The 16,463-nt window shown below is 47.3% G+C and overlaps 3 protein-coding genes across 3 annotated transcripts; all 3 read left to right on the forward strand.

The window, feature by feature from the left end:
• The first annotated feature begins 320 nt into the window (after positions 1-320).
• Positions 321-5,985, forward strand: LOC149339657 (uncharacterized). The gene is made up of 3 exons (XM_089550529.1): positions 321-560; positions 1,177-1,357; positions 5,893-5,985. Exons 1-3 carry the CDS (start codon positions 335-337, stop codon positions 5,912-5,914), a joined length of 429 nt encoding a protein of 142 aa, XP_089406655.1. The 5' UTR covers positions 321-334; the 3' UTR covers positions 5,915-5,985.
• A 1,006-nt stretch (positions 5,986-6,991) lies between these two features.
• LOC149339658 (uncharacterized) lies at positions 6,992-9,477 on the forward strand. Its single transcript, XM_089550530.1, has 3 exons — positions 6,992-7,196; positions 7,383-7,556; positions 9,266-9,477. The coding sequence occupies exons 1-3, from the start codon at positions 6,992-6,994 to the stop codon at positions 9,442-9,444; spliced, it is 558 nt and encodes a 185-aa protein (XP_089406656.1). The 3' UTR covers positions 9,445-9,477.
• Positions 9,478-15,009: 5,532 nt separating this feature from the next.
• Positions 15,010-16,463, forward strand: LOC149339659 (uncharacterized). Its single transcript, XM_089550531.1, has 2 exons — positions 15,010-15,232; positions 16,270-16,463. The coding sequence occupies exons 1-2, from the start codon at positions 15,010-15,012 to the stop codon at positions 16,461-16,463; spliced, it is 417 nt and encodes a 138-aa protein (XP_089406657.1).

The following is a 16,463-nucleotide window of genomic DNA, read 5'->3' on the forward strand; positions in this document are numbered from 1 at the left end:
AGCCGAGGCACCCAAAACGTGCTAATTTCTTCTTAAAAAAAAAAAAAAATTCCCCGTTCCAGGGGAACGGTTCAATGCGCGGCTAGCACTTGCTCACCCGAGCGAAAGTGCACGACCGCGACAGTTACAGTGGTCACAGAAGCGAGGCACGTGCACATGTGAGATGCATCGCCATATCATCCCCAGATGCGCACAGCTGCAGTCCGTGACGTCACGATGAGGCTCTTCTCCTTCCTGGTCGTAAGCACAGGACGACCAACGTATATAACCCAGTACGGCGCGGCCTATGATTCAGTTTGTTCGTCGGAGAAACAGGCTGTTTTTTTCTGCCAGCATGATGACACCTGTCGGTAATAAATGCGCTCGCCGCTTTTTCCCGTTCGCCGGCGTCGCTGCGATGCTGACGCTCGTCGTGACGGAGGTAGTGCTCGGTGCGTGTCCGAAGCCTCGTACTGATGTGAACAGCGACTGCGCCTACACCGTGTGCACCCCTCAGCAGTGCGCCACCCAGGGCCTGGAGTGCTGTCCCAAGCCATGCGGAGGCAGCTGGTGCGTCAAAGGTACGGTGCTGGCGTTGAGTGTAAGCAAACGGCTGATAGGCTCATGTAAAGCTTACGTGACAAACGCGAGCTGGTGAGCTGACGCTCTCGGACAAAGGGCGGGCAGAGTTGCGCGCTAAAAAATAAAACTGGAGAAGTATAAGCAACAAAAGTAATGCTACTTCCAAATATCTAATTTATTTTGCAGATAAAAAAAAATTGACCGGCTGTAAAACATTGCGGCATGCATACCATTGTTGTCAGTCATACAAAAACAACTGACAGCTGCTGATTCAAATTATTACTAGCAGCGACGAAAATTAATTTCTTTCAGCCAATTAGTACTACAGTAGAGAATAAATATTTAGTTTTTATCCATTTCATGTCAAACTTTCGCGGTGGTTGCTCCCACGCCTGCAAGCGCCTTTCAACAGCGAATAGGTTTTTGACCTGTCTGGAATTAGCGAGTGCCGCCGAAAGACTACGCTGTGGCTGCATCGCACAGCTGGTCACTTCATTTGAATTCTCGAGCTTCAATGTACGACACCTGGGGAAGACTACGCGAACTGATAGATTGCCCGGAGATATGCAAATATTTGCTTCCTACACCTATTAAACAGTTTTGTTCAACTTGCAGGTGTCGGCCCCCCATCTGAATACCCGGAAATCTGTCCGACAGCGGTTCTTCTAGACCACAGCTGCCCCCGAAGCAACGCGACCTGCGAAGAACTCAACTGCACCAAGCTGGGATTCATTTGTTGCCGCAACAGCTGCAACGAGGACTACTGCTACCAGGTGCCTGGAAGTGCAAGCTTGGTGTGATGACATCGTTTATGACCTGCTTAGCAGCATCGAATAGTTTAATAAAATCATTTCGCAGTTCGCTGGCGTCTTCTCTGAGAGAAAAAGACGAGTGCACAAATATCAAAGGCTAAATGAAGCCGGGCGAATATCCGATTGCTTAGCCAGCTGATACGATTTGATTTGCATTGTTTTTGAGAATGACGATTTGCATATGCAGTAACATGATGCTATAAGCGAAAAACAGGTGAACAAGCAAAACACACAGCATCTTGTCTTCTGTGCTCGTTCTATCGTGGTTTCTTTAGCACTATGGGTTAGGAAATTCATTATAACTACCGCGAATAAAACTTGCTAAGACGTAGTCTTCAGGAAAATTGGTTCCCTAGCTGTGTTGCCGGCTATTTTGGCTTCTATAAAGGAGCTTACTTTCGAAAAGATCGAGTTAAACCGAAAAGTAAGATGAGGCTGTAGCTTTGGAAGTGAGTGCCGCGTTGGAGAGCGAATAGTAATTTTTGAAAATTCTATTTCTTCGCATCGACACCGAAACGCGAACTGGTTGTCATGAATCTTTGACATGGCATCACTTCATATGCTGTTCCCAAGCCAGACGATTGAGTAGTAAATGAACAATAATGAGTAAAATGTCCTTATTTTCTGCGGGTTCAAGTAAATGTGGGCGAAATCCAACGAAAGGCACCTACCGCGAAGTGCGACAAGAATGGGTGGAGAAATGGCATCGCGCATTATGTTGGATATAGGTTTGACGGTGCTCTAGCAAGTAACTTCTGGTGATGTCTCTTGGTCGTGCATGTATACAACGCTTTTGTCGTGAGCTCCATGGCTGTCTTCCAAAACGTGACCTAACTACACTCTAAAACGAAAGGAGTTAAAAGTGAGTAAGCTGTCATCAGGCGCACTCTCTTTTATGAAAGGGTGTGCGCTAGAGGACAGCATACTCCTTTTTGACTCCCATATAGGTGTATTTGCGCTTAGAGTGTCCACTGCCCCAATGGTATAGCGAGCGGTACACTCGGCAATAACAGCACAGCTTGACAGGCGTGCGTTACATTGTGCATTGTCAAGCACATACATTTTATCGTGCCCGAAATTGCTAGTTCGAGAAAGTAGCTTTTTGCTGCAAGTCAAAACTTGCTGAACCGGTTTCGAGAAATTCACAAAGCGCATGATACATAATTTAATGTGCCTTCGACCGTCCATGTTATCGTCGTCAACGACGCCATCATCATCATCACACTGGTTGTATCCCATGCAAGACAAAAATGCTCTCTCACAAGCCCGCAGTTAACTTTGTCTTGCTTCAGACACGGTCACCATACCTTAGAAAAGTGTTTTGGCATTGAGGTTTACATTTGAGTACAGAATCCGTCTAATGCGCCGGAGGCATTTGCTTCGAAATCCGGTTCCAGCGTAAATATCCAACGGCGTAAAAAAAAAAAAAGAGATCGCCGAGGGCACTGAAATCAGCGTTGCGATAATCCATGGTCTCGCTCAACATTTCCACGTGCCAATGAGTGCATTGCAACGACCTTACAAAAGCCAGCTGTGCAGTCATAAAAACGCGCTTATTCACCAGAACATAAACTGTTTGGTCGCTACTTGTCTGTCATAAACTATGTTCAAATTTACGTGTGTTCTATTCGACATCAAATGTCGCCTTCATGCAGACACGTTCATGCCTTGTGTGGCTTGGTCTGTTCTTCGAGCGCCGAGTGTTACCTGCAATGGCTCCCTGTTGAAAACAGGACGCACATCAGGCAAGACGGTAGCAGCAGCTGAGCGAAAAGTACATATACGAGTTAAAGAAATCGGTACGCTACTCGGTGAGCCGATGCTTGTGATTCAGCTGCTTTCAGTGGCAGCGAGGCAGGAAATCCGCCCCCTACTTTCGCATGGCAATGTCCTATACAGGCACCGCTATACAGGCACAAAAACAGCGGCAGGATGAGGTGTATCGCGGTCGGGTCACTGATCCTATTGTCCTGATACACGGGAGGAAGAGGCCAAGACGCGCAAGCCCAAGATATTCGAGCCGGGCTTTGTTTTCGCTCAAGAAAACTCAAGCCGTGGTTCGAAATTCAGCAAGTTCTCCAATAAGTGCTGGCTGTATAGGAAATCTCACGTGCAGGTTCCGGTTAGTTAAAGGTTGATCCTTTTGTGAACTGAGTTGTATAAGCTAGTAAAACAAACGCACTCCTTGAACCCATTTGTTTCTACGAGAATTTACGACAACGACTATCGAACTGCATCACTACGAGGTCGCTAGACAGCATACCTGACAGAGATATATATCGACCGAAGCAATCTTTATCAATTGAACGCGCAGACCCTGCCGGTCATGACGCATGTTGCACATTTGTGCTCGACGTTTTTTTTTTTTTTTTTTGGGTCGAAAGTTGTGCCAACATTGTGAAAAAGCTGATCAGTGGTTTACCCAAACTTGGAGCCAAAAATACATTTCGTAAAATCAAGATCAAACAGGCACACAACAAATCATCTGCTAAAAATTCTATGGACGATTATGATGCTCCCTAATGTGAAATTTGAGCGCAGCTCTGTAGGTTTATCAGGCTCTGTATGCTCATTGTTTTGCTGGGTCGTCTGCACGTCTAGCGACGATATTAGTTCGATATTAGTATTAGTTGATGAAGACGACGATGTGTAATGCACAGCGCGCGAGAATGTGTATATTAGTTCGATAGCAGTATTAGTAGAAGATGACGGCGCACAGTGCGTGTGTGTTGCGGTTTACCACGAGGCGTGATCGGCTGTGGCGATAGCCTAGTGGTGTCAGTCTCTCTAGGTTCATTGTTTTGCTCTGCTGCGTCTTGGCCACTCCCCCGTAGTGGGTATGCGCCGTTTTACTTGAGGCCAACCAACCAACCATATTAGTCCGACAGCAGTATTAGTTGAAGACGACGACGATACGCAATGCACAGCGCGAGAATGTGTTCCAGTTGAACACGAGGGGGTGATGGGCTGCGGCGACAGCCTATAGTGCCCTCGTGCAGTGGCCAGTGAAGGTGATTTGTTCGTGCTGACGCGGGTTCGAATTCTACTTGTGGCAAGGTTTATTTTTATTCATTTATTTATGGTTGGGCTGCGTTACACCGATGTCGGCGACGCGCCTCAACCCACGAATGGGCGCTTAGGAACTGCGCTCTAAAATAATCCGCCCCCTTCCTTAGGCTGACGTCTGTCTATGGAAGAAGAGCGCGTGTCAATAATTTGTTTGCGATGTAGGGGCATCAGTAGAAACCAAGTGGCACGAGAAGACGTGTTCGGTTCGATTCCAGACCTCTGTTCTTCTAGTGTTGCGTGCCGTATGTCAAGAATATATAGAGCGCGTTGTGCAGGGAGCCCACTGTTTGAGTACAATCACAGCGAACGCTTTTAATGTACTTCACTGACCATTCAACGGTGGCTCATGCAGTAATATTGCGCACTGTTTCAAGCACTTCCTGCCTGTCAGGCAAACCACATAAAACACAAGCGCCATTTGGCAATGCGTGTCACACCGGCCCACAACTTTTAGTGCAGGACTGAAAGTTTCACCGGTTTGTGTGGTGCATGACCTTGAGGGTGACCTTGGACAAACCATATATAAAATAAATATTGACGTGACTGGGACTCAAGCCGGCGTCGGCGTGAGCAGATAAGTTTCGCAGGCACTGCACGAAAGCACTACGCTGTCGACGCATTTTTTTTCTTTCATGGTATTTATGCTACATGGTTATGAACAGAAAGGGTATATATACATATATATGCGTGTGTGCATATACACACACAAAAAAAAAAACTATTTACAGAGCAGCTAGGTAGGCGCTACGTGGCACAAATATGATAGAAAACACAACATAAGTAAAAGGCCGGCAAGGATATACAGCGTATCACGAGAGGAAACTGATCCGCTAAAAAGTCAAGGCGTAATCGGCTGCGTCGACTTTTTACGCTGCCGACGCAGCCGGTCACGCCTTGCGTTAAGCTGCAACACAGTCTCACGCCGTGCGTTGCACATCGGCTTATTCATCAACTAATATTTCTATCAAACTAATACACGCTCTCTGAGCTACGTGGCAGTAGTGACAGAGATATATGCGTTGTATGAATTGGCTTGGGAAACGTTGTGGCAGAAACAAGGAACTGCAGCAATACTCACTGACGTTGACAAATTAATTCAAAAACGTGGCACGGTGCATAGGCCACCGACGTGCATTGGGCAAATTGGCATTGAAGATGAAAAAGTTGAAGACGCGCATCACTGGCTCCCTGGATCAGTGGGCTCCTCATTCGCGCTTTCAGGTACGTGGCGGTGGTGTCTACCTGCAAAAAACTGTGCTTTCGCACAGTATTTCGTGCTTAGCAATGCTAAACCACCAGCATTTTTTTTTTTGCTCTTCGAACCATGTTCATTTATTTCTACTTTGTTGCCACCCTCGACGTCGAAGTCATTTGCAACCGCCACCACAAGTGACGGAGTTCGGATCACTACTAGGTATTTCCTCGTACTTCTGTTGATTCTTACTTGCAGTAGTCGCAGGCGGATCCTCTGACGTCACTGCATGGCGTCATTTCCGGCAGCTATCAAGGATGTCATCACTGCTACGGACACATAGCTGGCAGCGGAATCTGTTGCCTGTGTGGGTAAACACAGAGCCACGTACGAGTGGCTAGAGCTACACTCCAGCCTTGCTCAGAAGCATGTGATCATTGTACGGCGCCGAATGGTCTCTGTTGATGCTTCTGGGTGCCAATATGCTCCAATATGTTCTCAAACGAGCCCATCATTCAGCAGATCTTGACAGCACCAGTTTCAGGCTTCCTACTGTAATTGATCAGACACCCCATTACTATCGAGCAGAAGCGTTCGTCTGTGCTGTGTCGAATAAACAGCGGTATATGCTGCGCCTATGAAACACCGAAAATGCTTTTTCGAAGGTGCAATCAACCGCTGTGTTAGTGACTACTGACACTCGTGAGCGCCTCAATCCTCGGCATCATACACACGTGCATACCGCACGCAGATAATACCAAAGCGCGTGCTTCAGTTCCGATAAAAGTGTCCCTCTTGCCACTGACGGAAGCAAGCGGGGGATTTCCTGCCCCTCGCATATGGGCGACGACACGTGCTCGGTCGCCGCGCCGTCAGACGAGACAGTGGGGGAAAGGGCTGCGACAACGGTGGGTAGACATCAGAAAAGCAATCTAGAAAAAAAAAAAAAACTCCCGACGGTGACAAATGATACGCGCATACGCGCAAACGCTGAAACAATGCGGCAACAGATATGAGATGAACGAAACAAAAGCAGAAGACTGCGTTGAGGGCAAAACCAGATGCAGAAAGAGGTAGCGAGGTGACGGCGAGCGCGTTTGCATCCGGAAAATACCCGCGATAAGGGCTCGGATGTGTTCGATCCATCCTCTTTTGCTTTTTCCGTATCCTTCGCGTCTGGCGAGTCAGGAAACACGTAGCTTGGTTGTATAACCAGTGCGCTGCTTCTGAAGTCGGTGTGCGCGCTTACGCTTGACGCCACACCACCGGGTGTCACGCGCCTGAATCAAAGCTATAGGAGAACCTAGACTGCAGCTTGCAGTGCCTCCTTGGTGGGATATACAAGTTTGCTGCAGACATGAAGATGTCTTTCTCCACATCATGTCCTGCTCTCACTGTCCTGGCACTGGTCCTGCACGCGACGTGTCTGGCCAACGCGGCATGCCCGAGCAACAGAGGACGGTACAGCGACTGCGCATACACCACCTGCACCCCGGAAAGCTGCGCGGACCAAGGTCTCGAGTGCTGCCCCAAGCCCTGCGGTGGCTCTTGGTGCGTCAAAGGTACGAAAAGTGGATGCCGTTTAACAGCTAGCTGTGTGTCTTGCTAAGGGCGATGTTTTAGACCCGCGGTGTACCATCCTCAAGCGAAGTGTACCATCCTCAGGAACGGTAAGACGTGGGAATAAAAGCTGGACCGTAGGAAGGATTGCCTATTGTAACGCTTCTTCCGGTCTCATTGTGCCGTAGGCGTTGCCGGTGCTCCAAGCCGTCCCCACAGGAACTGCCCGCCATTTCTGCCTCAAGTAGGAGGCTGTGGTGGCCGGCTGGGGAACGTCACCTGCCAGCAACTACGCTGTGAGGAGAGGGGTTCCGTGTGCTGCCGAGCGCCCTGCAGGAGACGCTTCTGCCTGGATGACTTAGGTGGGTGTCACGCGATAGGTAGTGACAGCTAAACATGTCCAAAAAAAAAAAGCCTGTGCTGTAGTCAGATGCCACTCCAGAACGAAGCGGCAAATGCCCCTGAAAGGCGGCCCTCTAACCGATGGCGTCGACCGATTCGATCCGATTCGAAGTCGACCATGACTTCGTGGTTAATCCCCTTGTCATCGCAGGCTGTGGCAGATGAAAGGGGATTAACCACGGCTTAATCGAATTAACCATGGCGTCATGAAAATTTGTCGATGCCATTGGCTAAAGGGCATCTTTGAGGGACATCTGCCGCTTCAGTCTTGAGTTGTATTCGAATAAATGACCTTCCATGTTTGGCGCAACGCTGTGGGCGATGTGCGCATCCAGTTATGGCCTGCGTGATTATAGCTGACTTGTCAGTTCCGTGTCCGCAGCTGACTCAAATTAATAAAGTGCCTAGTTCGGAGGGCCATTATAAAGCCGTTTCAGACAAATGATAGTGCAGCCACTGTGATAACAATTGACTGTAATGAAGTATTGAATACAAACTTTTATTTCCTGATCTATGACACAAGTAAATCAAATTTTAATCGCAAAACTTAACTGCTATACGCTTTAATGAACCAGCTTACATGACATGTCATTTTATTACACCACAGCAACCGAAAAAAAAACCTTTTACCCGCTAAGCCTATTTTTAAATATTAGTCGTAATTACAGATGAATTACAGATGAAGCCAGAGCTCAGCTGTGTGTTTTCGAGCTGCAAACGACCAGAATTTGCCTCAACTAAATCCCAGAAGTATCGCAGATGAAAAACCCAATAGAAAGATTAACCAATAATATACAGGGTGTTTCACCTAAGACTTTCTGCAATTTTTAAAAATAAGCTATTTGAATTAGATGCGCGCTTTTTCTGGCATAGCATTCTCAGTGGTGTAATACATCATAATTCAACTAAGACGTGCTAACTAGCAGACTTGTTAACCAATATTTAATAATTAACTTTTAAACTATTACCGTAATTATTGAAAGGCATGTAGCCCACCGTAAGTAATGTCCATATCCGTTTTTAGAATTTCGAGAACGCGATTATCCTCGGCGCTGTGGCCCAACAAATTTTGGCTATTTCGACGAGTTAGGATCACTGGAGAGGTTGCTTTGCCTGCAAGCTTCTCAAACCGCATGTATTTTGGCGCGATGTAGGCGAAATTTGTTGGGCCACAGCGCCGAGGATAATCGCGTTCTCGAAATTCTAAAAACGGATATGGACATTACTTACGGTGGGCTGCATGCCTCTCAATAATTAAGGAGCCCTACGGTAACAGTTTAAAAGTTAACTATTAAATATTGGTTAACAAGCCTGCTAGTTAGCACGTCTTAGTTGAATTATGATGTACTACACCACTGACAATGCTATGCCAGAAAAAGCGCGCATCTAATTCAAATAGCTTATTTTTAAAAATTGCAGAAAGTCCTAGGTGAAACACCCTGTATAAACCAAGAGGGTATCTTGTTTGAACTAGAAGAAAAAAGAAAAGAAAGAGTTGAAGTAAGAAAGAGGGTAGGAGATATAAAGGCGGAGATCACTGGAGACTACTTCACGTTGACTCCTTTTGAGTCGGTGTGATTGCACTATGAGGACTTTATAATCAGTGAAAATTTTTAGAAGACTTTGTAGCGGTGAGTTCCATGTAATGATCTGTTCCCCTATCATGCAGATGCAGGAGGCCTCCAGCGGTTTCGGCGAGCCACCGTTCGGTGTCCGACGTTTGTTCCTCCTCCGGACGGCTGCGAGGGCCGCCGAAACAACGTAACCTGCCTGCAGCTCAACTGCAAGTCCAAGGCGTCGACCTGCTGCCTCGGGCCCTGCGGGAACCCTTTTTGCCTGAAGCTGTGACACTGCTACGTGCACGGCCGCCCCATTCCGCGTGCAGTGGATGTATGAACGAAGGAACTAACAAATATACTTCCACGCTTTTGAAAGTGTCAGGAGTTATTCTAGCCAGCCTATATGCAAAGCGTATTGTTTTTTCATGTTCCATATCTACAGCGCGATAAACGGGACAAGGTGAGAAGAAACATGTAAAGACAAACACAGCGCTGCTGATCATGAAGAAAGTAAGAAGTTAGAAAACAGTATTTTGTCGGTTTAATGGCATTCGAGTGGACGGAGCACCGCGGAGACATCCGAGGCTTTGTAATGATGCGAGCACAGCCCGCACCGACGAAGCGCCGTCACCGCAGTTTCGACACTCCCCCAGCCGCGCCGCTCTACTGCTTCGGCTCTGTTGACGGCAGAACGTTTGCAAGGCTAATCCCACAAGTAGCTAAAAACAACCTCAACCACTCAACTTCAACTGTGGCTGTTGATTCCGACATCCGCTACTCGCTTTTTTTTTGTGCTGCTTGTTTAGAAACTCAAAAAATGACGGCTTGAAGATAATAGTATAGCACTGATCATGTGGCGCATAAGCGCCATATTTCCCCAGGAGCGCGCGGATGAGGGCGACTGCACTCCTGTACTGTTTACATCGCTGTGTGCGAACGGCGGCTAGTAGTCGTTTGCACCACATAAAACGCGATCTGCGCTTTAGTTATAGTGAGTAATCTCTTCTCTTTTCTACCGGCTGTACCCGTGCTTGTTTACGCAGTGTGACCACTCTGCACGAAGCGCCGATGCGATCGCAACCTGGGAAACACCATGATAGCCGGGTTGCTGTCACCGCATACGTAGGACAGTCGTTTGTAGCTAATTATCCCTGCTTTGTCCAACGTGACCAATGCTTAATTTTAAGTCACATTATCCAGAAGCATGCCCGGGGATACCTGTGATTAATTGAAGCGGCCTAATTTGCTAACCGCAAGCGACGAGAAGATGGCTACTGGCCGCCTAAGGAATTTCTCGACAGTATGGGTCACACCGGCGCTTCCCGTTCGTTGTATGCGCGTCTTGCGACGTCAGCAAGAGTTGATTTCAGGTCAGTGTTGTCAAAACTAAACTCGATGGCCATTTGCATTCGCGAAAACTGGTTAATTCACTCTCCTCAACCGCCGAAGTCGCACACACGAACGCTGCAGTGGTGGTGGTAACAATTTTATTTTCACAAAAGAACAAAAGGTCCTCAAGGGTGGGCTCCAACTTGTCTAAGAGTCGACGGGCCTGGGCTTCACGGAGATCTCTGTCCTCATATTCTGATATCCGAATGCGAACCGCGTCTCACGACTCAGATCGGGATCTGAAAACGAGTTCGGACTCAACCACTACTCAGATAATGATATTAATGTGAGTCCCAACTCACAACTCAGATCGTGAACTGAACGTGAGCTCGGACTCATTCACTACTCAGATCACAATCTGAATGTGAGTTCGAACTCACAACTCAGATCATGATCTGAATGTGAGCTCGAACTCAATCACGACTCAGATCATGATCTGAAATGAGTCTGAGTGAGCCCGAGTGAGTCGACTCATGAGTGAGTCTGCCGACATATGCGCGCAAATGGATATGGGTAGCGCCTGACCGCAGGAGTTTTTCCAATTGCACCTTACACGTCTGGGCTGGCTTCAACAACTACGCCCTTCTTTCATGCTTCCTGCCGTAGCCTGCACATGCTGCCAAGAAGTGGTAGGTCGAGCACTCAGAGATTGTTAAAAGATCTTAGTGAGATACCAAAAACACCAGACAACTCGCTGTGGTGTACACAGCTGGCGTAAAAACACCATGCTTTGAGCTGAGGTGTTGTATGCTTTAGCATAATAACAATCATTCCTTCCTGTGCTCATGCTGCGGAAGGCTTTGCAAGTTTTTAGAAAATCGTTCGGGCGAGCGTCTGCGCACAATGCATTCCTGCAGCTTCCCACGTGCACAAAGCTGTTTGTTGGGGCCGCTTGCCTCTCTGCCTTTTCCTCGCCGCACACAGGGTGAAGACACCCAGCAGGACCTTTCGAGCGGTTACAAGTCTTCTTCACCTTTGGTCGAAACAAGAATTGTGATAAAGCAGGAGAGAAAATGTACACAGTGTTTGTTTTTCTTCTTATATCTCTTCCTCTACACGTCACGTTTTGTCTGTACAAGGAAAGATGGAGAGATACCTTGGTGCAGCCAATTGCACCGAGGTAACTTTTTGCTTCCCTCACTTTCTGCAATGTGTCAATTGTTCGAATTGCGCCGTCTGAATAGTTCTATCATGCGCATTGTCTCCCACACGTTGTGACAAACAAGTCAGAAGAGCAGAAGTCTGTGACAGCTGGGTCACCTTGACTTTAACCCCTTAAGGCACTTTACGCATACTTGTGCACAATGCAGAGTCACAGCTTCTAGTGAGAGTGTGCTGCCCCTTAACCTTAATTTTTTGTTGCATGCATACCTAGAAATATTCCCACGATGTATTTTAAGCTATCCAGCTAGCTTATCAAATATTATTTTATAAATAGATGAACTCAGCCGCACGGGCTTCAACACTGCCAGGAAGGCTGATTTTGCCATTCTATTGTAGTATTGAGCCGTAAAGCGAAGCTTGGGGAAAATATTTGATTGCGAAATACTCGCGTTGCCCATTTGACAAAAACTTTCGCCTTCGCAGGACAGGTTAAATGGAGCGATACGGCTTTTGTCCTGCAGTGAGCGTAGTCAGGCTGATGGCGATGATGATTACGATGAACGGCATGCGCCCCGCCAGTGGGCTTCTAGCTATGTTCTGGAATTCTTGTTTGCATTCACGAGTCACTACCGTTTTTGTAGACTATATTTTCTCGCTTGCTTTTCATGACAGAAAACAAAAAAATTAGGAGCGATCAATTTATGCGGAAGAAATGCGACAGTATTCTTCTTTCGCTGGCCAATTTATTATATTTGTGAACTTACCAGAATTATGATTCTATTCCAATTCCGAGTTCATTGTCTATCACTTCCAATTCTAATTCTATTTCAGTTCCGACTATGCAACTACGCAAAAAGTTTTCACATTTTTGGATAGCGGCGAGTCCTATTGCTACTAGAAGCGCCGTGCACAAAGCGGTTAAACAATGCGCCACTGCACTGCCTGGTAGCGCTCCTGATGCTATCTCGTTAGAAAATCATGATGCCACAGAAAAATATCCAGAAAACTCATTTCATAGCAGATCAAGAACCATACCGCATACTGACTTCACAGAAAAACCTCGAAGTAACGGAACACGACTAATAACCTTTAGCCACCGTTTACGATATGAGTGAAGAAGTCTATGACGATATGTATTTAGGTCAATGCTGCCACACTAGAAAGTAGGACTATGGTGAATTGATTAAAACCACCGCTAATATCCACTCCATCCACATATAACGAAGCGTAGGTATTTTCCGGAAGGTCATTATCCTAAAATCAATCCACCTTTTCCTCAGAGACGATTAGCCTACCTGATAGAGCAAGTAACTTTTTCTGGATTATAGTGCGAAAGCACTGCTTAAGACGGTCCCAACCTACAATCTTATGTGAAACTCGGTGTAACTCGGGTCAGCTCGGGTTATTTCGGAGGAGCTTCGCGAAAGCTGTAGCCAATGGGAGGAGGGCGTCGTGCCAGCTGCCTCCAAGTGGAGAGAGGGCGCGAAGATGAAGATGCAGAGACGCGGTTGCGTGCACATGCAGATGCCGGAAAGGAGAGGCGAACACATGAACGCATGCTTTCGCATGACTACTCGGTTTAACTACGTTAAAGCCATACCACGTTTTTACATCGTCTAGAGACTGACTGAAACAATTGGTGATTTCATTCTAGTTATTTCAATTGCTGCTGGTCATTGACTTAACGTTCGCCATGTCGTCGTTATAACTGGGGTTAATCGGTTGGCGTCGAGTGCGTTAGAAATGAAATCATTATATTCATCACATTTAGCGCAAAACACACACCAGACCAAAGAAAGGAACACACAGAACGAAACACGGGCGCTACTAACAGCTGATTTATTGATCTTGCTAATAATGAACGCACTCACCGTATGGACCACTGCATTGCTGGCACCAATTTTGCACCGCTTTTCCATTGCGTAAGAATCCTTGGTAGAAGTGGGCAAAATACCGCTCGCGAAACATTTGAGGCTTATTTCATCAGAAAAGAGAGACAAGGTGGTGTAAGTGATACTTCCCTTGCCCTCTGCGATAGAGACATACATTTTCTTTTATATCTCATCTGTTTACTTCCTGTGTGCTCATTTCAAAGATCCCTTGAAAGGTGGCGTCTCCGCAGGTGGGCGAATATATATATGTTTTGATCTTTCCTTGAATAAATCAGTTGTCAAGGGCGCCCGTGCTTCGTCTTGTGTGTTCCTTTCTTTTGTCTGCCGTGTGTTTTGCGCTAAATAAGATGAATATAATGGCTGAAAACCAACTAGCCCATCAGTTAACTCTTCCAATAAATCGTCATCATCAGCAGCAGCCTGTATGCGCCCAGTACAGGGCAAAGACCTTTCCCATGTCTCTCCAGTTAACCCTACCCCTTGCCAGCTGCGGCCACCATATCTCCGAAAACTTCCTAATCTCATCAGCCCATCTAATTTTCTGCCACCTCCTGCTACGCTTGCCTTTTCTTGGAACCCACTCCGTGTTATCTTGCCTTGGGATTACATGCCCCGAACCGGATTACATGTTGCCTTCACTCGCCGTGCTTTATTTTTTGTTTGTTTTCATACCTCGGGCAATGATAGTGTTGTGCTCCCGCTGGCCGTATTCTATTCTTTGAGTAGGCTTTTGATCACTTAACGGGGACTGAGGCCCTGTCAGGCGATGCTGTATCTTTAGCCTTAGCCCTCTCTTAGGTAAACGTCTGAGGAAGAAATAATGAAAAGCTTTCTTTATATCTGCAGACACTATTCATGAGGAAAATATTTTTGCTCCATGAAAATGGCGACAAGCGCCTGAAAGGGTTAAAATGCGCCTGAACTTGGGGACGTGCTTCCCGGTTCCTAGGAGCGTTTTGGTTAAAAAAAAAGTATACAGTCGTCCGTACACGTGGGTTCCCAGCCTACAGACAGAAGAAATAGCAAGAGCGAAAAAGATAAAATTAAAAGGAACTAGGAAGTGCAAAAAGCACCTTCGCTGCTCGTTTAAGGCCGGAATTTTCTTCCAAAGTGTGGCCGGCCACGACAGTTACAGCGCACTACATCAGCTTTTTTCTCTTTTCATTTTCTTTCTTCAAGGAAGTTAAACCGCTCGGCCGTTTTTTTCCGTGCACAGTGACTGAGCGCGATCGCAATAGTTACACTCGTCATAGAAAGTGGGCACGTAGGCCTGTCGTATACATCTCCAGAGCATCCGGAGCGCGTGTAGCTGTAGTCAGGATAGCAGTGACGTCAGGCTCAGGCCCCGCCTCTTCTTTATCGTAAGCAAGGGGGGGGGGGGGGGGTGGTCAAGGTATATAACTTAGTACAGCGCGGCCTACGATTCACTTTGGTCGTCGGCGAAACAAGCCGTTCATTCCGTCAGCACGATGACACCTGTCAGTCACAGATGCGCGGGCCGCTATTTCCCGTTCGTCGGTGTCCTAGCGCTGCTGGCGCTCGTCCTGACGGAAGGAGTGCTCGGTGGGTGTCCCCTAGCGCAACCCGGTTTGAACAGCATCTGCACCTACACCGTGTGCACCCCTCAGGAGTGCGCTGCCCAGGGTCTGGAGTGCTGTCCCAAGCCATGCGGAGGAAGCTGGTGCGTCAAAGGTACGGTGCTGTCTCGGAATATACACGATGCCTATGGTGACGCCTATGCATACGGAACAAACGCGAGTCGGCGATTTTCTGAAATTGTGAACCGGTAGTCCACTGTAATTTGAAGCTCGTAGGAAAGGATCAAGATTAAGTAAAAGACTTAGAGGCTATGTCTTTCACCGTGCATAGAGGGACGGTAGAGAATGGGGTGGCGTGGTGAAGCATGGAAACTTACCGGGACCCCTGGTGGCGTTTCAGAGGTTCAGGGGGAGTTTGGTGGAAGAAGCGTTTGGCACGCGGTGGGCTTTGCTGTGATGATAATTATGGGGAAAAAGAACTTGCAAGCACGGCTCTCAAACGTAGCACTAAAGAAACAATTTCGAGGCTATAGTGCGGAAGAAAGGGCGGGCACTCCTAATTACCGACTCTTTTTTTGTGCTGGCGATCGCACTACAGAAGCCACAAACTTGCACCGAAGCATGCAGGATCATTTCGCCAGCACTCGAAGCGGCGTATTGTCACATTGTCACTTCAGTGGGTAGCCGTGTTCGTCTTTGGAAGTTTCATTTTTTTTTTGCTTTTTTCTGGGCGAAGCAGTTATCGAAGATTCCTTTCAACGTAGCTACAATAAATCAATCTCATTCACCCACTACTTTACTCCTTCAACTGCAAAACGTTCGTATTGCTACTTTTACTGCAGCGATCCGTTGTATGGCTTACAAGCCATGTTTAAAACTTCCACAGCCACATTTTCTGCCAGCGCTTCGCGTCCAAACTACACGCCACAAAACTCTTCAAAAGTATATATATGATTATATCCCCGTTTTCTTTTTTAGCAGCATCATGACAGCGTACAAAAGGCAGTCGAAAGAACCACATGCAGTGGCGGAATGGACGAGATTATGAGCATGTGTACAGAGCGCTTGTCAGATGCAGCGTCGTCTGCTAAACTCTTCTGCGAACGTCACACGACTCCTTCTGCTCGCGCACGAGCAGATGAGCCTCGAGGTATTTCCACCCCGCACATCCCAAACTCTTTAAATTTGCAGGAATCGGTCCCCCGTCTGAGAACCCGGAGATCTGCCCGAGGCCGTTTTCTTTTTTTGGCGAGAGCTGCGCCACCCCGAGGCCCAAAGCGACGTGCGAGGAACTCAACTGCACCAAGGTCGGCATGATTTGTTGTCGCAATAGCTGCAAAGATAACTACTGCTACCAGGTGCCTGGAAGCGAAGGCTCTCTGTAA

This window comes from Amblyomma mixtum, chromosome 6 (assembly GCF_055824585.1).
Source record: "Amblyomma mixtum isolate Tamu chromosome 6, ASM5582458v1, whole genome shotgun sequence".
In the NCBI taxonomy this organism is placed as follows: domain Eukaryota; kingdom Metazoa; phylum Arthropoda; class Arachnida; order Ixodida; family Ixodidae; genus Amblyomma; species Amblyomma mixtum.

Excerpts from the sequence above, each read along its gene's own strand:
- LOC149339657 (XM_089550529.1), top strand. The coding sequence starts at position 335 with ATGATGACACCTGTCGGTAATAAATGCGCTCGCCGCTTTTTCCCGTTC. Across the intron at positions 561-1,176 it reads AGGCAGCTGGTGCGTCAAAG|GTGTCGGCCCCCCATCTGAA; the intron begins GTACGGTGCTGG and ends TTCAACTTGCAG. Across the intron at positions 1,358-5,892 it reads CCTGGAAGTGCAAGCTTGGT|TAGTCGCAGGCGGATCCTCT; the intron begins GTGATGACATCG and ends TCTTACTTGCAG.
- LOC149339658 (XM_089550530.1), top strand. The coding sequence starts at position 6,992 with ATGAAGATGTCTTTCTCCACATCATGTCCTGCTCTCACTGTCCTGGCA. Across the intron at positions 7,197-7,382 it reads TGGCTCTTGGTGCGTCAAAG|GCGTTGCCGGTGCTCCAAGC; the intron begins GTACGAAAAGTG and ends ATTGTGCCGTAG. Across the intron at positions 7,557-9,265 it reads CTTCTGCCTGGATGACTTAG|ATGCAGGAGGCCTCCAGCGG; the intron begins GTGGGTGTCACG and ends CCTATCATGCAG.
- LOC149339659 (XM_089550531.1), top strand. The coding sequence starts at position 15,010 with ATGACACCTGTCAGTCACAGATGCGCGGGCCGCTATTTCCCGTTCGTC. Across the intron at positions 15,233-16,269 it reads AGGAAGCTGGTGCGTCAAAG|GAATCGGTCCCCCGTCTGAG; the intron begins GTACGGTGCTGT and ends TTAAATTTGCAG.